This window comes from Puccinia triticina, chromosome 3A (assembly GCF_026914185.1).
Source record: "Puccinia triticina chromosome 3A, complete sequence".
In the NCBI taxonomy this organism is placed as follows: Eukaryota; Fungi; Basidiomycota; class Pucciniomycetes; order Pucciniales; family Pucciniaceae; genus Puccinia; species Puccinia triticina.
In genome coordinates, this window is record NC_070560.1 from 1,839,675 (window position 1) to 1,865,212 (window position 25,538).

At 44.4% G+C, this 25,538-nt stretch overlaps 2 protein-coding genes across 2 annotated transcripts; one reads left to right on the forward strand and one right to left on the reverse strand.

Annotated features, from left to right (window-relative positions):
- Positions 1-2: 2 nt before the first annotated feature.
- Positions 3-9,920, forward strand: PtA15_3A205 (uncharacterized protein; the record flags this gene model as incomplete). Its single annotated transcript, XM_053167151.1, has 9 exons — positions 3-231; positions 8,049-8,325; positions 8,421-8,651; positions 8,720-8,763; positions 8,915-8,946; positions 9,023-9,289; positions 9,369-9,482; positions 9,562-9,733; positions 9,850-9,920. 9 exons carry the CDS (start codon positions 3-5, stop codon positions 9,918-9,920), a joined length of 1,437 nt encoding a protein of 478 aa, XP_053018396.1.
- A 14,523-nt stretch (positions 9,921-24,443) lies between these two features.
- On the reverse strand, positions 24,444-25,258 carry PtA15_3A206 (uncharacterized protein; the record flags this gene model as incomplete). The annotated part of the gene is made up of 2 exons (XM_053167152.1): positions 24,444-24,526; positions 25,018-25,258. The coding sequence occupies 2 exons, from the start codon at positions 25,256-25,258 to the stop codon at positions 24,444-24,446; spliced, it is 324 nt and encodes a 107-aa protein (XP_053018397.1).
- Between the last annotated feature and the right edge of the window lie 280 nt (positions 25,259-25,538).

Consider the following 25,538-nt stretch of genomic DNA (forward strand, 5'->3'; position numbering starts at 1 on the left):
CTATGCCCCACCCACGCCGTCAAACCAAGAAATCTTGTCGAGAATCATCACCAAACTCGGTCTCTACGCCAAATGCCCCCCGAGCAAGGAGTAGGAGTATCTTGTCCGTATCTGAAGAGCCTCCCACTACCAATCCAATTGATGTGGACAAGGAGCATCCCAATGAACGTCTAACGACTCCGTCTGCCAGTGGAGGACCTGCCGGAGCTACTACCGATCAGGAGGAGCTTAGTACGTCTGTTCTTGATTGATTGATAGTTGGTCAATTGGTTTTTAATACTTATTTATTTCTTTCTTCCCCAATCTGAAACACTTACAGGCCGAGCACGACGAATTGCCCAAACCGCTGCCAGTACCAGTTATGCGTCATACAACACACCTGAGCTGTCCAATCAACTTGATAAGAATGGAAGGAGGATGATAGCTTATCCTTGCAAATTGTAGGTTTTAGGGTTCTCTTTATTATCGCTTTTTAGAATTATTTTGCTAATGTTCTTTTGTCCTTTAGATGTGACAAGAAAATCAATCGACCTACGTATGATGCATCCTGCAGTAATCTGCTTAAACATGCTGCAGCCTGTGCCCAGAAGAAGCACACTAATGACCGTACTCGGACCCTTGGATCTCTTGGAATCACGGGAACTGGTGATATTGACCCGCGCGAGGTGAGTTCTCATGTTTAGATCATTCATTTATGTATAATGAAGCTGATTAGAAGTTGTACGACATTTTGTGAGGAAAAGGTGACTCAAAAATTTGCAATCTGGTGTGCAGAGGCGGCACAACCTTTCTCTGCGTTGGAAGACAACAGCTTCCGGGCCCTCTTGCACCCAACTGTCCTCAAGAACTTACCCGATAAACGCGTGGTCTCAAGAGCGATCCATGTCCTGTACACCGCGGTACAGGAATCATTCAAGTTGGAGTTGAAGGTGAGGAGGGTTCAACCCAGTTTCTCTCTCTTTGTGATTGGTCTCAGTTATTTTTATTTAATTGGTAATCTTGTCTGGTCATCAGAACCACACAGGCGCGATGTATCTTGGGGTGGACGCATGGCAATCCCCCAACGGGTTTGACATTCTTGGTATAGTAATCTACAGGCTTAACAAGCGGGCCGGTGGGAAGTATCAGCTTGAATCTATGCCGCTTGATTTCATCAAGCTACTGCGCAGCCACACCGGTGAATACTTGGCTGAAACAGTGCAGCGGGTTGTTGAAAAATTTGACGTTGCAAGCAAGGTGAATTTTTTTTATCTTATTGGATTGTACTTTTCTAATTATCCCTTTTTGATCGGCCAGATTCATGGCATTGTGTCAGATAATGCGTCCAATAATGTTGTTATGGTAAACGAGTTGAAAAAGCTGAAGTGGCCCCACTTCAAAGGACAACCTCAATGGATACGGTGCTTCGCCCACATACTCAATCTTATTGCCAAAGCAATCCTGCGACCTTTCGGACCACAAAAGCGAAATCAAGAAGACACCGTAGACAAGGCCAGATTGACTGATGAATCTGATGCGGACTCTGAATAAAATGATTGCGAGGAGCAGATCGCGTTGTAAGTATTCAACCTTGCCTCAATCAATAATCATTCTCATTAGCTGTTTGGTGGATTTCCCTAGGTACACAAAGGCTACAGAAGATCTCTGTGAATCCGATGATGATGATTGCGAAGAGGGGATTCCAATTTCAAAAGGCACCCAAACTGATGATCTGGACATTGATGACATTGAAGGTCTGAGTGACAAAGATGAAGATATTGACTAATACACATCTTCAAGTTGCCAACAAACTCTTGCAAAGGTGGGCTGAATTGTTTCACTTTTCACGTTACTCTTGGACAATAATTCTACTGATGCACGCCTATAGTTTTGTGCCATTGCCCTGAGATCAAAAATTTGCCAAACTCAAAGGCGACGTTTATTGGCTTATGCAAAGAAGAGAAGTGTGTTAAACCGCATACTATCAAACGAGATGTCTGTACACAATGGAACTCAACTCTAATTCAACTCAATAGCATCATCAGGTGTCACTCGGCAATGTAGGTTCCGTTATGTGGCTTGATTATTCTCCATCAAACTGGCAAAAAACTGATTGCCTCTTTCTTAGTTTTGAATGGCAGAAGGATAAAAAATATGGAGTCGCTCGGAAATATCAAATTGACAAGGGCGACATCAAATTAGCTAATGATTTGGCTGCAGTACTGCAGCCATTGTTTGAAATTACACTCCAGGTTTCAGTTGAAGGATCACCTCGTTTATCGCACGTGGTGGTCTTCATTGATCAAATAACCGAACTGTAGAGACTGTAAAATGAAGATGTGTCTGGTGAGAGTCAAACTCACAACCTCAGCTATGCTGAGACACATACTAGAGTGCTGCCTTTACCAACTAGGCTACAGACGCTTGTGGCTGCCATCTGGGTGGTTGGTTGGTAGTGCTCATGGGTCAATCCGACAGCCCTCCATACTGTGGTGATACATCATGGTAGCAGACTAACAGACAACTCAACACAAACATCTCTCAAAAATCATAGCAAAACAATCTTACCCTCCGGTCTTGAGGAACGCATGTTGTGGCGGTTTGAAGATTACTAACAAATACTATACGGTAACCGACTGCTCACCCCTTTACAGAGTGGCTATGAGTGAGTCTCCATTTCATATTTTACTTTCGTTCTCTGTATTGTCTATATCATGTTTCTTTTTTAAACTGACTCAGTGCAAAGTCCTACACCCCTTGTTCAAGGATGAATATTTCAAGATTGCCGGCTGGGACAAGGATTGGATTGATGGCGCGATTTCCCTGACACGCGAGATGTGGATCAATCACTATAAGCCCAAACCAATACCAACGGCTTCCAAACCTACCAATCCAAAGGCAAAAGTAAGTTTTCTTATTAATGTTTCAAACATTTAGATCCAGTTATATATCTAACATAATTTATTTCCAGCCCGCAACTGGATTCCTTTCTCAATTTAGTGCGGCTTCTGCAGTACGCTTGGGTAACTCATCAATGGACCCACTTGACGTTTGGCTTGCCGGGGCGCTTGTCTTGAATGGATTGGAACCAGTAAACGGCCTTGACTGGTGGCTGCAACAAAAGCGGGGAGGAAACACTTACGGAGGGCTTATGACGATGGCGCTGGATGTATTGAGTTGTCCGGGTATGTTATTTAGTTCTGAATTGTATTCTGAATTCTTTCTAATTTACAATTTGATCATTCCTTTAAATTTCCAGCTACGTCGGTTGATGTGGAGCGCACTTTCAGTTTTGGAAGAGATTATGTCGCACTCAAGAGGCACAGGCTTAGTGCGGTATCTGTAAGCAGGGGAATGGCAGTAGCTTTTTATTCCAAAAATAACAAGATAAAGGATGGGGTTCTAAATAAGTGGAATGAAGGGATCCTAGGCGAGAAGAAGAGAAAGATGAGAGAGAAGGAGAGGTGAAAGTATCTAACTAGAGGGTTTAAGTAGTACATACAATGATTGAAATGAAATGAAATATCAAGCTTGTTTGTTGAAAAAGTACCAAAAAGTAACCGGGTACCGGCCAAAAAGACCTGGGTACCCGCTGCCGCGTGTCCGGGTCCGGATGCGGGTATCAAAAATTTGCTGAAAAAGAAGCGGGTACCCATACCCGTCGCGGGTACCCGGATTCAGATGGCCATCTTTACCCCATCTCGTGGGAGGGAGTCCTTCTCGGATACAAGAACGACTACTCCTCGTGTAAGATCTGCCGACTAGAAGACAGACAGGTTATCACAGCTAAACACGTCCACTTCGATGAACAAACGTTCCCTACCTGCGCTGCTCTGTGCCAAAGCCGTAACACAAATACCAACGACAGACTGCCAAACTTCCTCGGAGATCCTGACCTGCCGTTTGAAGAGGCAGACCAGGTTCCTGATGCGGACAGTAGTCAGGGTGCCATCAAAAGCGCTGATGAGGAGCAAGACTTTAACAACATACTCAATCATTTCAACTCAAACTCTCCAGACAATTTGGTCCAACCTCTCGCCCCAGCGGACTTCCCTGACTTGCCAAGCCAAACCGGTGACTCTTTGCCCCCGTCACAAATCATCATAGGAGCGATCGATCAGTGTCACATAGTTGAAGGCAACAAGAAAGGAAACAAGCCTACACAATGACGGTATTGATTGAACCAAAGAACCACAAGCAGGCAATGGCCTGCGCAGAAAGCAACCAATGGAAGGAAGCGGAATCAAAAGAAATCGCAAACATGCAGAAACATAATGTGTGGATTGTTCAACTCAGAATCAAAAGTGATGACCCAATCCCAGCTACCTGGGCGTATCGCAAGAAGCTCGGCTCCGACAATCAAGTGGTGGAGTTCAGGGCGCGAATCTGCGCCCAGGGCTTCAAGCAAACGCATGGCTTGAACTTTGAAGCAAAATACGCTCCCACCGGCAAACCCGCCTCGCTCCACTTTCTGCTATTGTTTGCAGTCAACAACGGCCTGAAAATACATCAACTAGATGTACGGAGTGCGTTTCTAACCTGCCCCTTAGAAGATACAGTCACTCTGCTTCCACCTCCTGGCCTTGACTGTCCACCCAACTCAGTGCTCGAACTCAAAAAGGCAATCTACGGGCTCCGCCAGGCGCCTCTTGTCTGGTACAAAAGACTATTGACCTTTCTAGCCACTCTAGGTTTTCGAGCAGCAATCTCAGACCCTTGCGTCTTCTGGCGCACAGCAGAAGGAGGGAAACCAGCCACTTGAATATTTGCACACGTCGATGATTTGGTCATCATCAGTGACCAACCAGAAGTCTTCAAAGCAGAGATGGAAAGTGAATTCAAAATCAAATACATGGGCCAGGCTGAGTTCCTCTTAGGAATGAACATTGAACGGTTCCACAAAGGCATTCAAATCAACCAAACTCAATATATCGAACAAAAACTTCAAGAATTTGACCTGAAAGACCTTTATCCATCCAACAGTCCGCTCAATCCCCGCGAATACTTGAAGAAAGCCACTACGGACGAAATCAAAGCCTTTGAAGCTACAGGAGTCAACTATAGAGCTCTGGTGGGATTGCTCAACTACCTGAGTATCCTTACTAGACCCGACATTGCTTACGCAGTCAGCACCCTGTCACAGTACCTTGAAAAACCAGGCATAAGACACTATCACGCCGCCATTCAAGTTTTCCGTTACCTAAAGGGAACCAAAAACATTGGTCTCACTTACACTCGCCAGCAGGACGCCAAAATTCTGGCTTTTGTGGACGCTGATTGGGGCAACTGCCCCGACACAAGGCAATCCACAACAGGTTTTGTGGTACAATGCGGAAAACATCTCATCAACTGGAAATCATCGAAGCAGCCAACAGTTTCCCTCTCCACCACAGAAGCGGAGTATAAAGCGTTCTCCGACCTTGGAAGAGACCTTGCATGGACAGCCAATCTAGCAGACAAAGTCCTCTTATTTCCAAACCTGAAGAACATCAAGGTACACATCGACAATCGTGGGGCTATTGACCTTGCTAAAAGCAAAACCTGGCAAAATGGATTCTGCACCAAGCACATGTCCATACGCCTTCACTTTGTTCAAGAACTCATAGCCGCCGGTCTCATTTGGCTACAGTATGTCAAGACCACCAACAACTTGGCGGATTTCCTCACCAAGCCAACCGGGAAGACCATCATCCAAAAATCACTCTCAAGCCTTTCAGTCATCCAAATTCCGGGGCCTGCTTTGTATTTGTTGACTCAAAGCACGGAGGGCTGTGAGATTGCACGCCTAGGTGAATTGAGATTGCTGCTGGGATCTAAAACAGCTGCGGAAAATGGTAAGCAAAGCAAACCATCTCCGCAGCGCAAAAACCATAGCCGCGGGGTCGTAAAACTGACACATCAAATTAATGCATGCAGGTCCAACACCCAAGAGCAAGAAACTCAAGTCACTATCCAAGAGAATCACTGCACATACCAAAGGTAAGTGAAGCGAACAAATATCAAGGATAGAAGACAAGCAAGAAGCTAATGTGCTATCTAAACTTCCCACAGACAAAGGAAAAGACCGAACTTACTGCGTCCCCTCTAAGAGAAGGAAAAACAACCGGTAAGTGAGAAAGGTCCCTGCCCAAAGACAACAAGAAGACTTACACTAAGTTGCTACACACAGAAACCATAAAGGAACTGTTGCGTCGTTTCGCCTAAAGGCAATTGCCATCTTAACCGCTACTAAGTAAGGAAGCAAATGCTTACGCTTAACCAGTGGTATAATACTGACAAAAGACAAATGCGATCTCAGAATTCTGTCATACAGAGTTAGCTTAAAAGGGAGCTATTACCACTGCTAAAATAAAGCTCGTAGAGAGCAGCCCAACACCTGCTCTTAGGTAAACCACTCAACCACGCTTCTTTATTGCCAATCATTATTGTAACTAGCAATCTTTGTCTGACTAGAAATCAATCTTAGTTCTCTGATTTCTTTCAGTATACACCCAACAATCTGCTTGAACAGACTGGGTTATAGATGTCTCACCCTGTCTTTTCAAGCAAAAAGAAAATCAACGCCGGCGTTACATGCATACCAACGCCGGCGTTACTTGCATAGACAGATTTTGTATGGGTTTGTTTGGCCCCCAGACCCTATATCTTGAGTTATATGTAGATAATGAGGATCAATAAGACCCCTTTGTATGGCAGCCTTGTTTTGTGCATTTTGAAAAGAAAATGAAAGGGAAGAAAATGCTGCAACAGATCATTTCCTTTTTCTGAATGTACTTTGCCTTATGTTCAATGGATTTTTGCATTTTTGCAATGAAAAATGAAAAGATTTGAGAATCAGAATAGGGAATTTAATTGAGGTGTGAATTGATGAGTGGGACAGTATACTCATCAAAGTGGGTGGTGTTTGATGGTCAGTTGTTGGAGTGTATGTAGCCAAGCCTGATAAAGCAGATTGCTTCAACAGACTCAGTTGTTGGTGTGCAGCTGAGTCTGATGAAGCAGATTTGTAACAGAAGTGGTTATCAATGTGTTCACTTTTACCGGTGACACATCTGGAAGCGAGTCCGTTCAAGCATCCGGTGCTGAACGGAGTCTCTTACAGACATGCAGTACAGATGGGTTGAATGGATTCCGTTGAACTTACAGGCACGCCGTACAAAGTTGTGGGCGTGCCGCGTCGCCATTCCGTTCCAGAAGACTGGCACACATATTTCAGAGACACAGAGCTGGCTGCTGAGACTTGAGGGCGTCCGTTCAAGCAGTCTGATTTGAACTGAAATGGTGATGTCTCACCCAAAGCTGCTTGAACGGACTCCTTAATACAATAAGAGCATTGACGCCGGCATTACATGCATACCGACGCCGGTGTTACATGCATACTGACGCGGGCGTTACTCGCATGACATAAACTTGTACAGGATATCGATGCCGACGTTACTCGCATGACAGATAACTGTACAGGTTTGTTTGGCCCCCAGAGGCCCTTTAGTTATATGTAGATTATGTCAGAGAGGAAACTGGAGAAGAGTGATGAGCACCGTGAGAAGGAGATGTCACGTCGAGACCATTGTATGTATATGCATGTAGTCGGGTGGTACCTTTTCTTCCTTCCCCGGGGCTTTTACAAAACGTAGGGGATAAAGAGGCACAAGTATGTAAATACGAGGGAAGAAGACTAATTGCTAGATTGCATGAAGGACAAAAGCATAATGTGACTAGAAATACAAGGTTACAGTCATACCTGTGAAACCGCATACTTGTATAAGGGCATAACCTCCTAAGTCCACCAAAATCTCATTTTGGCCTGTAGCTAACCCTTGTAACCACATAACCTGCCAAACCACATAGCAAATTTAGTCCACCAAGGGGTATGCGGTTTCAAGGGTTTGACTGTATTTATAGTACACATTATGTCAGAGAGGAAACTGGAGAAGAGTGATGAGCACCGTGAGAAGGAGATGTCATGTCGAGACCATCATATGTATATGTCAGTCATGACATATACTGTAGTGAGACGTAATTTTTACCGAAGATTACGTAACGAGCTACAACAGGGGACATCACGCCAGGCCGTAAAGCTAACAGGATCGAAGGCCCACAGAACCTCGGAGGTGAACTCCCGACCTTGTACGCAGCATGCGCCGTTCGGGCGGGATATAACCGCTCTAGCGGCTTCTCCGGAGGCACCTTTGAACGGCTTGGGTCCAAAGTTCGAACAAGTCCGGGACGCAGAATCTCTGTAGTTTTCGGACTGATGCGGCCGCGTTATCTTGGGAATGTGTCGGTCTATTGGGCATTTATGGCCCCTTGGTCTTACTGGGTCCCCCTCCAAGTGCCTGATATAACGTCCTTATTTTTTGACTGCTCACTCGTCCATAAGGAAAAAAGGACATCCGCACGGTGTGCATCGCGACTGAAATGTGTCGAATGTTTATGTAAAGACTTGGCAAGGGTTTGGACCAGAGCCTCAGTACACCTACAACAAATTACGAATACACGAAAATTTCCTCAGCGTTTGAATCCTGGACTTCGTCGTCACACAGCCTTCTCCCGCAGTCAGACGGTATCGGGTCGTATAACTCCACCCCCAAGAAAAGTATTGAAACTGCCGAAAATCGTCTGCCTGTAATCATGCCCCACACGGTCATCAGCAGAGTGGGCTGGGTGAAAGCGTGCCGAGTCGAGTCGTTCAAATCTCCTTCAGAAACTGTCAATTTGACTGCATTTCAATTCAAACCAGAAACAGGCTCGATGGTAGTAACAATGGAATACAGTCGGATGAAGGTTAGTAAAATGTACCAGACTCGCCACCCCAGAAACCGGTGTTGCCATTGCTTATGAGGGCCGTCCGACGATTTACTTCCGATCCCAAGTCTGAAGCGCTGGGAATCTGTCTCGAAGCTATTCTCTTGACTGACTGACTTGTCTCAATCAGTCATCATGTCGCCCCTTGTTATCTTCTTTCTAGTGAGTTCATGATTTCTTCGTCTCACCACCACTTGGTTGCGGGCTAGCTCTACACTAACAGCTTGGCCTTGAATAGCTTATTGGTCAATCCATTGCAGCGAGGACTCCGACTGACCCACCACCTTCAGCCCCGGCTTGGACGCCTCATGCTTCGTGTCCGCCTTGGACGCCTGATGCCTTGTCATCGCCTCGTACGCCTGATGCTTTGTCTCGGTCTTGGACGCCTGATGCTTTGTCTCCGGCCTGGACACCCGATACCATGTCTCCGCCTTCTAAACATCCAAGAGGTCGTCGCTACTCAGACGCACAACAGAGCACGAGCGAGATAGAAATGGTTCCTGAGGTAAGTCTTGCTGACGGATTCCAGACTGATTGGTGTAGTTATCTCACTGAAGGTTGGGGCATCCGCTGGCCGATTTTAGTCGAGCAGTAACCGGGATGTCGCGGAGGTGCACATTGACATGACGGCAATAAACGACCTCGTACATGCGGCAAACAGTCCCATTCGCCGTCCGGCTCGCAAGCGTAGACACAGAGTGAGTTCTGTTTGCCGATCGAATCCTCAAATCAGGCTGGTAGTCTGATAATTTTTAACTCAATTCCTGATGCTCTCAGACGGGCCACCTCGACTTGGCGAGAAAAATCTCTCTGCTGCAAAGCAGTTCTTGGTCGATACACGAATTTGCTGATATTACGATCTCCTTATTCTTTTTCGCCTCTTGGATTGCGGTCATCTGCTTGGCCTTTAAATTTGAAAACTATAGTCGTATATCCGCTATGTTGCATGGTACTCCATGGTCTAATCCAAGCATAGGTCCCGAAGGTCCCAAAGGCCCAAAAGGCCCCAAAGCCCCCAAAGGTCCCAAAGTTCCATTTTAATTGGGAAGGATTTACCCCTTCTAGGACATGATGCCAGCACTCTGGACAACCAGAATTTGATTTTTGAGAAACATGCAGCAAAGGTTCCATCTTAGTTTGGATACTTTTTTTCAGATGTTTTCACCTATGTTATGCACACCGTATACTTTTATTAATTTTCACCTATCTCATACTCACCATCTACTTTACTCAATCAGCTTCAAACTTTGCAAGTGACTGTGGTGGGAAGCAATCACCAAGAAATAAGGGCCTCTACCATAATTCAATTTGTCCAAAGTTCTTTCTCTCAATATTTCTTGGAACTAAAACTGAACATCACAAAAAGGTAGTCTTGAGCCTAAAAGTGAAGAATTTCAACAATTGAACCCTCTTGTTTTCAATTTTTGTGTAGAGGACAAGAAAAGTAGCAATCTTGCAAAATTGCAGCCCACTTTACAGGCCCTTAGTGTTGTTGGCATTCACTTATTGTAGCTCTCAGTTTTTCATATTTACTCACTAATTGTTAGCATCCAACTTGTTTCAGTTCAGTTTATATCTTTTAAAATTCTTTACAGTCAAGAATAATTGGAGTATCTCTTATAGAGATGGCCATTTTGCACCCGCTGGCGGGTACCTGCCACCTTTCAGGATGCAACTGTGTGCCCTGGCAGGTACCCAGGGCTGTTGTGAAGTGAATTCCTTGAATTGTTACTAGGATTAAACATCCCACACCGCCATGGGTACTTTAAAGGGCTTACAGTTGCCTTGTGAAAGGTGGCGGGTACCCGCCAGCGGGTGCAAAATGGCCATCTCTAATCTCTTACTAGCTCCATCTTATTAGAATATCAGCCTCAAGAATGAAACTTTTGATTGGTTACATGGCACAGTGATACCACATAACAATGTTTCAACCACTTTACTCAAGATATAGCCCAGTAGTTTTTTGAACTTGTGCCATAAAGGGGGGAGGGTGGCGAGGATATAAAAAGGAGGAAGGGGATGTAAATAGGAGGTGGTGTGAATTTTCATCATTTGACTCTTTCATCTCATCATTTATACTATTTCTTGTGTAAAATATCATAAAGGGTTCTCTGGGGTCTTTTTGGTGGAATACTTCAATTGAATATTTTATTAGTACTTTCCTGGCTGGATGTAGCTGATTCCAATCTAAATAGTTCAAATCCTGCAGTGGAATCTTAGAAGTATTCTTTTCTTACAAGAGCCACATTTGTCTTTCCACACAGTTTTGTTGATTAGAGCTGACCCCTAGTACCCATTGGCAATTACTAGACACCTTTGGGAGTGTACAGGTACCTGCCGGCGGGTGCCAGGTTTGAGTGTGGGTTTCAAGTCTGGGCAGAAATTCAGGCAGGTACCCGCACCTGCCACAGGTACTGGCATGCAAATTATCAACTCTAATGATTAGAGCTGGCCCCTAGGACCTATTGGTGGGTGTAGATTCAGGTTTCTAGTCTGGGAAGAAATTTGGGCAGGTACCTGCACACGCCATGGGTACCCGGGTGTGAAGTGCCAGCTTAATTTCCACCTTGAAGTTGAAACAAGTATTTTCTTGACCAAAAATCTTGTTCCATTTTCATTTTTATTTAATTATTTTAGGCATTGATTTTTTTTGTTGATTTTTATCCTGATATCTGTCAAATAAGGTCCAGAACCAAAATCACCCCCAGAGGCACCATCAGTTGATGATCTTAGAGAAGGGCTAGTGAAAATATGAGCTCATTTTAGGAGTAAGGACTGCTTGTTGGACCTGATTCCCACTTCCAGACAGGCTGCAAGGCTGCTACCCTCTGCTCCAAAGAAAGGGCCAAGAAAGGACACAGCTTTTACATGGCATGAGAAGAAACATGGCAGTTTTGATGAGAAGGAGCATGGAATTTGTGAGATATCTGAGGCAGAAACATGATTTCAATTCATTAAAATCATAAATTCATGATATACAAAAAAAGGGAATGTGGGACAAGATTTAAAGTGAAGATTTTGCTTTGGAGGGCCCTGGTACAGCCTGGGCTGGTTCAAATTGCAATACTCCAAAGTGTTGGAATGGTGTGTGTATTTACACTATAAAAATCCTCTATTAGTCCATACAAGAAATAAAATCATTAGTTCCAACCATACTGTTCCTCATTTATGGACTCTTTCCTCTGCTGTGAGTAAACCTGAGGAAACTAAGTGTGAAAATACATATAAAAGTATCTTTGACTTAGTATTAAGTTTAAGCTGTCAACTTTTATGGTGTTCAAAGTTGGTGTGCATAATTTTATGCATGCATAAATCATAAAATCATAAAAACTAGAGGCCAAGGCGGCTTTGCCGCTGCCAATTCAATGACCATCCCACCACTTTCAATCACCCTTTCCCTTCACAGGCTAGCCATATTAGATAGGCAAAAATGATTTTAAAATTGGCTAAGTAGACTGTTGTGAAGTATCCCCCATTCCCTGCTAAGGAACACAAACTTCATTGCATCCCATGCATGCAAAAAAACCAAATTTCTCATTCAAATCAATTTCATGCAAAAAAAATGGATTGCACAAGTCTTAATCTGAATAAGTCAAGCCCTGATGTTTCTGTGAGACTGATCAATATATAGCAAAAATGATTAAAGAACTAATGACAATTTGATTATGATTCATCTAATCACTTCATACTCCTCCATATCCAAGCAATCTCTGTCCATGAGCCCTGCTGTCTGATTGTGTGACCCAGTCCGTCTGGAGTTTGCTCAATGTCGCCGGGAGGAGGGCGCCAGGGAGATGCATCTGGAGTGGGTGCAGCACGGATTGCCATTGACACTTTCAAGTTGCTCTGCTTCAGGATGTAAACGGGTCGGGTTCGGGTCGGAAAACAGTGCCCGAACCCGACCCGAGGTAAATCTCGGGTCGGGGCGGGTCGGGTCAAAATCTCAAACAGGCTGCCCAAACCCGAACCCGATTAAGGATGCAGCGGGTCGGGTCGGGTCAGGGTCGGGTCAGGGGTGACCCGAGCGTTTTGGGCCGTTGAATGAGAAAGGAAATAAGATTGTGCCAATTTTCAGCAATCTGGTCCTGGTGCATTCGTGTATATACAACAGGGGAGCCTATGAGGATAAAATCAAAGAAAAGATACTATGATGAGCCAGAAACAGACTCAGATACATTATCAAAGTCATCATCTTCGTTCATTATGATCCCCTCTTCAGCGCGGATCCAGTTTTGCGCGCATACAAGTGCTTCAAGAGTGTTTGGTTGCATTCGGGTTCGATTACTGCCAAGGACTCTTCCACCTGTGGAGAATGCTGATTCTGATGCAATCGAAGTCATCGGAGTCATTAAAACAGATTTTGCAAGTATGGCGAGTGTTGGGAATCGATCGGTGTGGGTGCTCCACCAGGTGAGGACCGAAAAATTAGCCGATTCAATGAGAATTGGAGGCTCCTGGAGATACAAGTCAAGCTCAGCCGTAGTAGATACCGATTGGGCCACCTTCTTCCTCTTGAGGTATTGCTCAAAGCGCTGATCATCTTCATCAGCAGTAGCGTCGTTTTGAATGGTCAAGTTGTTTTCATTGCAATCGAGGCTCGAGTGACTTTTGGAGAAAAGCTTGTTTTTGTTGCCAATCACGTCATCGAACCAGCTGGCAAGGGTTTTTCTGATTCTGTTGATGGTGAGTGTAGCTTGATCTTCGCCAACCTCTTCAGATAGAATAAATTCTATGCGCTGGAACTTGCAACGGGGATTGAAAACCTGGTTGATTGCCGTGAAGTCTTCCATCGGAAGCCAGTACTTGTCGAATTTTTCTTGCATCGGCTGGATCATTTCGATTATTTCGGGCGAGCCATTTTCTCGGGATTCTTTGAGCTGTTTGTCAATCTTCTTCATCGTTTTATAGGCAAGATGTGCAGTAGGGTATCGTGTCATTCCAAGTTTTAAAGTAGCTAAATCAAACAAGCAGTGAATGAAATGTCAGCTAATTGATCTGTGGGAATTCAATGATCACAAAGAAGAAATGATGTACCTGAGTGGAAAACAGACAAGAAATCCTTCATAGTTGAAATCTCCTCCCACTCGGTTGAGTTAGGACAATGAGTGTAGTTAGCGTCTTGAATGGCGAGCTGATCAAACGCTTCCTTATACGGGAGGGCCGACTTGATCATGAGGAAAGTGGAGTTCCAGCGGGTGGGAACATCGACCGATGGGAGAGCTCGCTGGTCCATTCCAACAAGATCGATCGCCTCCTTGAAGGATTGTTTACGCGAAGGGGTGCTCTTGGTGTAACGAACGCTGTCCCGAATCTTGTTGATAGCTTCGGAGAAGATCTTCAGGCCATCCTTCACGACCAAGTTAATAACGTGCGCAAGACATCGGACATGGAAATAAATTCCTTTCATTTCAAGGGGAAGACTTCTCCGGGCTGAAATAGACGATATTACTCGAGTGATTGCGGAGTCGTTGCTTGCGGCATTATCAACGGTGATAGATGCCACCTTATCCAATATTTTCCATTCGTTCATCACGTTGACAAGTTGTTCAGCGATAGCGACACCAATGTGAGGAGTGAGAAGCTCCTTAAAGGATATGATGTGAGTCTTCAGCGTCCAGTCCGACGAAATAAAATGAGCCGAAATTACCATATAAGGTGACCGGTTAGACGAGGTCCAGAGATCAGTTGTTAAGGCAACTCGATCTACACCAGAAATCTCAACAGCTAGCTTTTCCTTCATCGAGTTGTATAAAGCCATTACTTCGGTCTTGAGGGTCGTTTGAGTAAAGAATTTGAACTTTGGTTGTAGTGAGGCGACAAAGGCGCGGAATAGCGGCTGTTCGACAAAGACGAATGGCTGTTCGTGAGCAATAACCATTTTGACAAGAAGCTCGCGCGAGGTCGTCTGAGAGAATATCCAGTTGGTTGGTTTTGATCCATCCGCAGGTGCCGAGAGTTTCAACATGGTTTGCTTGCTGGAGGTGAGGTAGGAGCTGCAACGTTCGAGGTGACGCCATAGGTGCTTGGTGCCGTTGGAGCTCTTACCCTCGAGTTGGTCTCGGCAGTAATGACAGTGTGCCTTGGTACCCTGACCTGTTAAAAAAAGAAAATTATCAGAAAGCTTCTTCAAAAGTGGCCCCCACAAACACAAAAACAAGGAGACTTGCCGGATTCTTTTTTGGTGAAGTGCTCCCAAATGTTGCTCGTCGTCTTTCGTTTTTTCAAATTTCGACTGGTAGATTGAGATTCTTGCGCACTCGATGGTTCAGGATCCTTTTCGGTGGTTTTTGCAACCTCTTGAGTGCTTGGCGGCTGAGACTGGCCCTTGGTGGTGACTTGGTATTGGGAAACCTCAATCGGAGACTCTTCATCAGACGAACTGGAATTTACCGCGGCCGGTTGTTTCCTCTTGGACCGTCGCATGGTTGGGACTCGGCGCAGGATGGGTGATTGTGTGACTGTGGGTTGAGGGGATATCAGATATCTCAGACTTAAGTCACCGATCGGCGATTACAGCTGACTCAATCGGGTCATAGTCGGGTCATCGGGCCGACCCGAAGTGGAATCGGCCTGCCCAAACCCGAACCCGATTGACAATCGGGTCTTGCCGGGCCGGGTCGCAAATTGGTTTTTCAGCTGTCAGGCTGACCGAACCCGACCCGAGACCCGCCGGGTCTCGGGTCGCCTCCGGGTCGACCCGACCCATTTGCATCCTGAGCTCTGCTCAAGTGCCACCTGCGCAGGGGCAAGGGTTTTTGGTCAGAGGGGGCTGGACTTAACCAAGTCCCTCCTGGGCGCAAAGCGCCCCCCTTGAAATGAGGGCCTAACAAAAAAAAAACTTTTTTGGCATGACAGGTTTGCTCAATGTACATGAACAGGCAAGAAGCCTGCACATCTATCAGTATTTTTTTTTATATATCACCCCACCTTAATGGTCAAGAAATCAGCTAGAAAGAAGGCCTCATAATGGGTAAGATGTGGGTCCCTAGGGGCATTGTCTCACAGATTGCAATCATCATCAAAAAAAGCAAATTTGCCTTTGATTTTCATCCTGTGAGCCTGAGTCTCTTATGTGACAGCAGGACACAAGGAAAAGGAAGGGGAATAGTTTGGATTTCTTGGGATAAAGAAATACAAACTGAAAGAGAGGAAGAGAAAGAGAGAGAAAGAGAAGATCAGGCCTAGACTTTAAGTCTTTATTAATTGATCTGGGCTATTCTCAACCTGGAAAAGTTGGATGCCAGCTGTGCAAGGCCAAGAAAGAGTGCAACAGCCTCCACTCACAACAAGGAAACGTTGGTGGGATTCAGAAGTAGGGTTACTACTCTGCTCTGGTTTTGTAGGTCTTAACCAGAGATAACCTTTTGATCTTTTAAGATTGAAAGAGTTGAAGAAAAGAAGAAACAATCAAGAGCAACAGAGTTTCACTCTGGATAAGCAAGGTTCAGTGAAAAGAGTCTACTTACTGTCAATATCCTAGGCGCTGGGAGCGTGGTGGTCTCTTTGGTGGTGATCCTGGGTTATCTGGGGTGTAGTTCTGGTGTGCTGAAGTCTGTGTATCCTCCTCAGGCAAGGGGGATCCTGACTTCAAAAATTTTCACAGTTTGCTTATGTAATTACATATGTACATGTGGTTTGGCGCGCTTGGTAGCGCTGACACGTCACAACTGCGCATGCGCGCCACAACTCAAGAACTCAGGGAAGGAGTATAGTTACAAAGAATTGGTAAGTTGTAACTAGGGTTAAAATTGCATTAGGAAACAGAATATGAAGTCAAAAGAATGATATCTCTTAAGATGAAAAAGGTATGAAGTAATTTCATATGTAATAAGTAGAAAAGAGGCAGACTTTAGGTCAGCTGTGTTGACTCTAAGGCTGACACATCCTCTGTACAGTGGGTCATCTATAATTTTTGGCGCGGGTTAAAAGTGGGTGACACCCCAGGTTCACCTGGGAAACATGTCACAAGTAAACACTGCAGCGCCTGACGCTGCTGGAGGCGGTCAACAACCAGCCACCATAACGCCGCAACTCCCTTGGAACGGGCCGTACGGCCTCCAAAAATCAGTGTAAGTAATATATGCAGTGTTGCAAATATTGATATCACCTTTTATTTTTTTTGCCTTTTTTTTCAGATGGTTCAAACTAGAAAGCCCCATCTCTCAACCGAGCAAAAGGCCAAGCTTGTTGGCATGTCGGAAGCTGGGATGACGCCGACAGCCATTGCATCCAAGAAAGGAATTGGACGGACAACCGTCTCGGCAATCATCCTTCGATCCGCAGCTTGTGGGACGGTTGTGACAGCCCCTAGGAGCGGCAGACAAGGAAGTTGGACGATGTGGAACTACTCAAATGGGAGAATAGAGCTGGGAAGGGAAATGTATAACTACACTAGTACTAATGTAAGCTATGCCAAGGATGCTGATATAAGAGCTGCCTTCCTGACTAATACTGCTGGGGATGAGTGTAACACTAAGAAAAAAAGAAGAAAGGTGTGGCTTTTCTACTATGATCTTAGACTGACTAATACTATGAGCTGACTACTTGTACCTGTAGGGTATGAGGAGGAGAGGAGGAGTATTGGGGAAAAAGATGAAAGGTGGTGTGCAAATGTGAATGATATATGCAGGGAGATATATTTCTGGTATGTGTGAAAGTGTATAAGATGTGTGAATGGCAATGTTATCTAATGGTGTGGTGAAATATGTACTGATGAAGGTGTATCTAATGGTGTGGTGAAAAGGTCATACAGGTTGTATGGAGTAGAAATTCAATGTGCATGTCATGGGGATACAACATATAGAGGGGAGTATATATGTGAGGAAATACAACAAGGGGAAATCATGATGAGCACAATGTAACAAGGTCTGAAGATGAGCAATGATGAAATGTAATGATGAAGTGAAGTAATGATGAGCACTATGTAATGTAATGATGAAGTGATGTAATGATGAGCACTATGTAATGTAATGATGAAGTGATGTAATGATGAGCACTATGTAATGTAATGATGAAGTGATGTAATGATGAGCACTATGTAATGTAATGAAATGTAGTAATGATGAGCACTATGTAATGTGTAATATATGTAGCTATGGTGATGATGACTGGAATATGTAATGTAGATGAAATTTGAGAAGCAGGAAAATACCAATGAAACTGTATATGCTAATAACTTCTGATCCAAAGGGAATTTCAGGGTGGTATGAGTGAGTGACTAGGGGTAAAATGAGGTGTAGAATCTGAATCTGGAATAATAATGATGGATATGTGAGGGATATGTATGATATGAGTGGGAACAGGGTTACCACAACGACCGCGGACTCCGTCAGCTGACAAATGTTCTTGATGAAAATCCTTGAATGAAGATGGCCAAGGTGAAAGACCAGCTGAGTACGCCCATTGCAACAGTCACCGCTCGCCGCCGAGCCCATTGACTTGGTTTCAAGAACCGAGTTGCTGTCAAAAAACCGTTCCTTACCAAGCTCCACCGTCACCGTCGGCTCCAATTTGCCAAGCGTCACAAGGATTGGACCTCCAACAACTGGAGGAAAATCCTTTGGACGGAAAAATCCTCTTTCGAGATTGGCAAGAACTCCAAGCAGGTTGTTGTTTGGCGAAAGAAGAACAAGAAATACAACCCCAAGAATCTAGCCCCAACTTTCAAGAGCGGCAGAACTTCAACCATGATCTGGGGGGGCTTTTTTGACCAAACCCGGGCTCCTCTCACCGTTGTCCCTCCTGGAAGTTGAACGGCGGAGAAATTCATTGAAAACATCTACGAAAAAGCCCTCCTTTCTTTCCTTGAGGAGTTTGACCCGGAGCACGAGCTCAGCTTGATGGAGGACAATGCCCCAGTCCACAAGGCCCTTGTCAGCCAGGAGTTCCTTGATGACTACTCAATCAAAAAGATCGACTGGCCAGCTCAATCTCCCGACCTGAACCCAATTGAGAACATCTGGCTTGTCCTCAAGAGAAACATTCACAAACTCTATCAACCCAAAACAGTGGCAGAGATGCACAAGGCACTCAACCAAGCTTGGGCTGAATTTCCCACTGAAATCCTCAACAACCTCATTGAGTCAATGCCCAGACAAATGGCAGAGGTCATTGAGGCTGATGGGGGATCAGTGCAATGGTAAAAACTATTTTTTTTTGCAAAAGAAAAGCGTGCATCATGTCAAATAAGCTAAAATAAAATAAATAAATAAATAAAAATACGTACTTACTTGCCGCACTGTGGAAAACTCTTTGCGCACTGTGGGGGTCGTCGTTGTGACGTCCAACCCCCAGTGCGCGCTTCTGCCACGGCTCTTTGCGCACTGCATTTTCCCCCGAAAAATTGGCTTGCATTTCTTGAGATATTTTTTGATGAATCAATAGAATGCCTTTTTATGATCCCCCAAAGAAATAATCAATTCATTTAGGGGTCTCCTTGAGCCTAGAGAAAATTGACATGAAAAAAATCATATTTTAACGCAACAAGCATTTAAAAAGCCACTTCCTGCGACCCAGTAGCCACAAAAACTTCACAGTACAATAGGGCATGTGCAATTTGAGAGCCTGATAATTTTCAGACTTTTCATCAGCTTTCCTGTAGCTCAAGTAGGTATTGCATTTATTATTTTGTGTATATGTATAACTTTTTTGTTACACACACCAAAGGCACAAAATTTTGAGAGCACAGGAAAATATGCTTCAAATTAATTCCCTGAAATTCCTAGCAATAGTGTGTCATTATAAAATGAGATATAAGGGGTGCGCGGCAGGCTTAGTAGGAAAATTACTGCTAACTGTATAGCTTTATTGTTACACACCCAAACAGTCCCAAAATTTCAGAAATTTTTTCATTGTGAATATTCTCCCCGCCATAAATTTCTTGGCAATATTGTCTCATGATAACATGAGATATAAGGGGTGCGCGGCGGGCTTGGTAGGAAAATGGCTGCTACATGTATAGATTTTTTGTTACACGCTGAAACAGTATGAAATTTTCAGGAATTTTTCAATTTTGCATATTATCCGCGCCATAAAGCTCTTAGCAATAGTGTGTCATTAAAACATGAGATAAGTTAGCAGTCATTTTCCTACTGAGCCCGCCGCAGTACATTTCATGTTATCATGACACACTATTGCCAAGAAATTTATGGCGCGGAGAATATACACAATTAAAACATTTCTGAAATTTGGGACTGTTTGGTTGTGTAACAAAAAAGCTATATAGTTAGCAGTAATTTTCCTACTAAGCCTGCCATGCACCCCTTATAATTCATTTTATAATGACACAATATTGCTAGGAATTTCAGGGAATTAATTTGAAGCATATTTCTCTGTGCTCTCAAAATTTTGTGCCCTTGGTGTGTGTAACAAAAAAGTTATACACATATGCAAAATAATAAATGCAATACCTACTTGAGCTACAGGAAAGCTGGTGAAAATTCTGAAAATTATCGGGCTCTCAAATTGCACATGCCCTATTGTACTGTGAAGTTTTTGTGGCTACTGGGTTGTAGGAAGTGGCTTTTTAAATGCTTGTTGCGTTAAAATATGATTTTTTTCATGTCAATTTTCTCTAGGCTCAAGGAGACCCCTAAATGAATTGATTATTTTTTTGGGGGATCATAAAAAGGCATTCTATTGATTCATCAAAAAATATCTCAAGAAATGCAAGCCAATTTTTCGGGGGAAAATGCAGTGCGCAAAGAGCCGTGGCAGAAGCGCGCACTGGGGGCTGGGCGTTGAGACGACAACCCCCACAGTGCGCAAAGAGTTTTCCGCAGTGCGCGAAGTAAGTCCGTAAAAATAAGAAAACTTTCTTTTTTTAAGATTTTAACTTATAACTAGAGGCCAAGGCGGCTGCGCCGCTGCAGGGTCTCAAGAGAAATGGTTGTCTTGCTGCACTGGTATACAATTGGAAAAACCACCGGAAAACCAAGAATTACTTCTGGAATCTCCAAAATTGATCAAAAAAAATTCCCCATCTTGTTTGGTTTCTTATGCAAAAAGTGATACAGTTTGCGGCCATTTTCCTACCAAGCCCTTTGCACACCCCTTATATTTCATTCTCTGGTGAAACACCATTGCAAATAGTTTATCAGCTCAAATAATATGCAACATTGAAGAATTCCTGAAAGTTTTGGACTATGAGTCTGTGTGGGTGTGTAACAACAAATTTATATGTGTTAGCAGTCATTTTACTACTAATCCTGCAGGTTACCCCCTATATCTCATTTTAATTTCCCTGTTATAAAATAAATAAAAAATCATAAATTTTTCAATAATTTACAATACTTTAACAATGTGTTTCAGGCTGCATTTGCAAAAGCCAGCCTGTAACTGCTGTTTTCAGGGGTAGTCATTTATCCCTCAAGGCTACGTTTAGCTAACTATTGTTTTTGATATTTTATGATATGCTACAGCTATGTGTAAATTTAACAGCCCACCGTTGTAGCACATAATCAACTCATGTCAAGGGCTGTCATGGCCTTGCTTGGCAAGATCACACACCCACTACAGAGTGTTGTTTTGAGCTCAAATCTGCTCATGATGATTCATGGGTTTGGCTCAGGAGTTAAGCAGTGCAGCTTTGAAACATGCAGGGAGAAAATTGACCAAATAGTTCCCAAACTTGGCTGGAAAAATCAATTTTTTTGTAATTTGGAATGAGCAAAAGGTACATCCAAAAAGAGGGACGATCAAAAATTGATCAAATGGTTAATTAATCAACACTAAAGATCACAGAAAATCAAAAAAGGACAAGACAAGGATATACCCAAAGGGGAACAATCAACATTTTATTCAGAAAGATATCAATTATTTAGCTGTGATCTTTATCAAAATTGATTTCTAAAAGTGGATAATGCTTTAGATTCATAAGATAATTTTTGAGATATAGAATCATTTTCAAATTATGATCCTCTATAGGTTGAGAATGCATAGGGACTCAGTAAGAGTGGGATATATCCACTCAATGACCGGTGTGTGCCGGTCATCGAGTGGGTTGTGTATCCACTCGATGACCGGTGTGTGCCGGTCATTGAGCGGGCTGAGAGCCACTCAATGACTGGCGTGTGCCGGTCATCGAGTGGGTTATGTATCCACTCGATGACCGGTGTGTGCCAGTCACCGAGTGGGTTATGTATCCGCTCGATGACCGGTGTGTGCCGGTCATCGAGTGGGTTATGTATCCGCTCGATGACCGGTGTGTGCCGGTCATCGAGCTGGCTGAGACCCACTCAATGACCGGTGTGTGCCAGTCATCGAGTGGGTTATGTATCCACTTGATGACCGGTGTGTGCGGGTGCCTGATGTGGACCTCCCATGTCGGCAGCGCCACCGCAGCGCAAGGGAATGACGCCTGCCCGACCATCACGACGGGTTGGCCTGCGGGACGGGCGACCCGAAGGCGCCCAGCGTGGCTTACAACAACCTGATGTGGGTCCTGACGCCACCTGGCCTTGGGCGCCCCGCCCCCTATCACCGTGACGCCAAGCTGAGCATGGCGCTGCGGCTTTCCCCGATTCGTCCGGGTGTGTAGTTTGCATCCATATGAAGTTACTGCCGCGCGGGTCAAAGATGCATCAGCGGCGTGGCGGTGGCATCGTCGCCAAGGATATGCACTTGGCATGCAGGGCCAAGTCGAGGAAGCCAATGCGAGTTTGCTGGGGGAACTGGAACGTGTATAAAAGAGGTGCCCTTGAGTTTGGATAATCCCCAGGGCATCCTCTGCCGCTGTACTTCCAGCGTGCGGTTTGTCCTCACCCCCTCCGCTGTTGCACTTGCGCAGTTTGAGGGGCTAAACTCGTTGGCCCCCCTTTGCATAATGCCTTCAATGCGGCGCGCTGGGGGTCATCCTCTCACTGTTTTTTAACCCTGCTAGACAGGGATGGACAGTGGGCTACGGTGCATCAGCTTGCTGATGTTAGGTGGCTGGTTGCAGGTTATAGTTGTATTTTTTTTGTTGTAAAATTATGTTTTTTTGTTGTTTTGGCATTTGTAGAGGGAAAACCCTTTATGTTTTTTTTCTGGAAGTTGTAGAGGGGAAACCCTTGATTTTTTTTTAAAATTTTTGGATATTTGTGGGGGAAACCCTTGAATTTTTGTTTTGTGATTCAGAGGCTTTAATAAACTTGGATCATCCTCCCCAGCTCCCTTCCTACCCCCCCCCCCCCCCTGCTTACCACATATTTTTAAAAAAATTACCCCCAGAGCTGAAAAATTGTCAGTTTATATATTACTAGAGGACAAGGCGGCTGCGCCGCTGCAGCACCCAAATTACCAGCTCAACTGTCTACTCTGTCACAGTAGCTCATGTATTCATGCTTTTGAATTCTGAATGTTTAGACATTTTTGAGATATTTATAATTCAGTTTGATTTATATGTGGTGCACAACCAAATACCCTAACAATAAACAACTTCACCTACCTAAAATTGCCAAACATCATTTTTCCATCATGCAGGAGGGGTTAACAACAATTGAAATTTCCAAAACCTTAGGACACATTTTTTTTGAGGATATAGATCACAGGAATGATGATTTTATTACTATGTATAAAACCATGTACTTAACTCAGATACTCCAGCCAGGAAAGTTGTGATTGGAGCTTGGTGGGCTTGGTGTTGTTGAGGATGTGGCTGGTTGAGGCTGACTGGAGGGTGCGGAGACCTGGGAGATGAGGAGGACAAAGAGGCAAGGGTGGGCAGTTACGTTACGGTACGTTACGGAGGGCTAATTGGATACCGTAACTTTTTTTTAGTTATCCAAATTAGCCATTTGGGTAACGTAACATTTTTTTTGAGTAACGTAACATAAAGTAAATTTTTTTATTTTTGAGTTTTGGAGGTTTTGGATAACGTAACTTTTTTGGGGTGGAATTTTTTTTTCAATATTTTCCAAAAAATTGTTCATTTGAATAATGAATTTAGCATAATGGTTAGTGCTTGTGTCTTGTGTGTTCTGTAACATTCAGGTTGTGGGTTCAATCCTCACTGTGCACCTATTTTGACCTCACACCCTGGGCAGAAACTGGCATCAGTGGCTGTTTTTACATCAACTTGAGCCCAATACGTACTCATATTGAACAAAAAAACCCACAGATAGTCATTTCTCTTGGAAAGTTACGGCAAAGTTATCCAAATTTGGGCAAACCTGTAACGTAACCCATTTTGTTGAAAACTTCTGGGTAACGTAACTAGAAAATAAACAGCCCTTTTTCCGCGGCAGATATTGTAACTAAAATCAAGGTATCTGTAACTACTGGGTAACATAACTTTAAAATTTATGTTACAGTTACGTTCCCAATTACGGGTAACATAACGGCCCACCCTTGAAAGAGGGGCCAAAGATTTTTTGTGCTGCTGGAGCAAGGGGAGGTAGCAGCTTTCAATTGAGTTGAGTGAGTGGTTGTCCAAGAGGACAAGTGCCTCAATTTTCTGCTTGAGCTAGCCAAACTGGGCTGTCAGCAGCATGAACAGGTCCACAATTGTCTACATAAATCAGTTCAACTCCACGGTAGGCCAATGCTTGCTGCTGGCTGGGGGAGTGCCTTTGGCTGAGTATGTATGTATATACTATAGATATATATATATGTGTGAGTGTGAGTGGTGAAAGGAAAATAACTGGGCGGAGGAGGAGCTTAGCCGCCAAGGCTTTCTTGGATCAACATGGTGGTGGGGTGCGCTGGTTCTGTGTGGTTGAAAGCAGTGGGGTTTTAATGCCGATGTGTTTGTTCATGCCCAGACCTATACAGAAGGGAGCACAATGAGAATGAGCAAGGTGAGCAAGACAAGCCGGGCAGACAATGTCAAGAAGTGCTGACCTTGAGTATGCTATTCCAGCCGCCTGTAAAAACTGTCATTTGGTCAGAAAAGACACCAAGACAGATGAAACGGTTCTCATGGCTGGCCAGAACACCAACTCTTTTTCCCTTCAGCGTGTCCCAGACGTTGCATTTGAAGTCGTCCTGATCACCATCGTGATGTCTTCCAGCCGGGTAAAATCACATAACAGCAAAAGCTCTTGGGTCTCTGTGTCTTATTTATTTTCTTGGGGCGCAGTCGGCAACGTAGACAGCAACTTGAAGAGATGGTGGTATGAACCCGGCGGGATATTTGATTGGGACGTGCCTGCAATACATAGCCAAAAAAATAACAATCAGTCAATTCCCAAGTTGAGTTTGAAGATCTCTTTTGAATAGCAGACACCAACATAGCAAAAAAATAAAGGAACTTACTGATCTCGTTACTGAGAATACTATCAAGCATGACCCGGGCTATCATGGCCGCTCCAGCGCGGCCATAGATAGCGCCATTGGCGAGCATAGCATGGGCGCCAAGGAAGACGGAGTTCACGGTGCGGAGAATGGGACCAATGGCGGCGAGGAGAACATAAGTGCGATGTATGCCCCTGCTGCACAGCAGCTTGAGAAAGTTCCTTGCCTCGTAAGCCGGCTGTGAGTCCACTAAAACCACCATATTTTCACTCCTTCCTGGGGGGCTTGTAGAAGGACTGTCTGAATGATTGACGAGCTGAAGCACACCAAAAGGTAAAAAAAATGAGATAACTGCAAGATTGAGCCTTCTAGTGAGTTTCCAATCACTTACTTGGCGCACGGCATTCCCTTGTCGGCACACTGCTTGTCCTGGACGGCTCTCCGCTCCTCTTTGCTCATCTACTTCATGCTTTGCTTTGGGGTTTTAGACTTCCCGGCCGGTTGCCGTTCTCCCCTAGTGGAAGCCAAGGGATCGCCCAGAT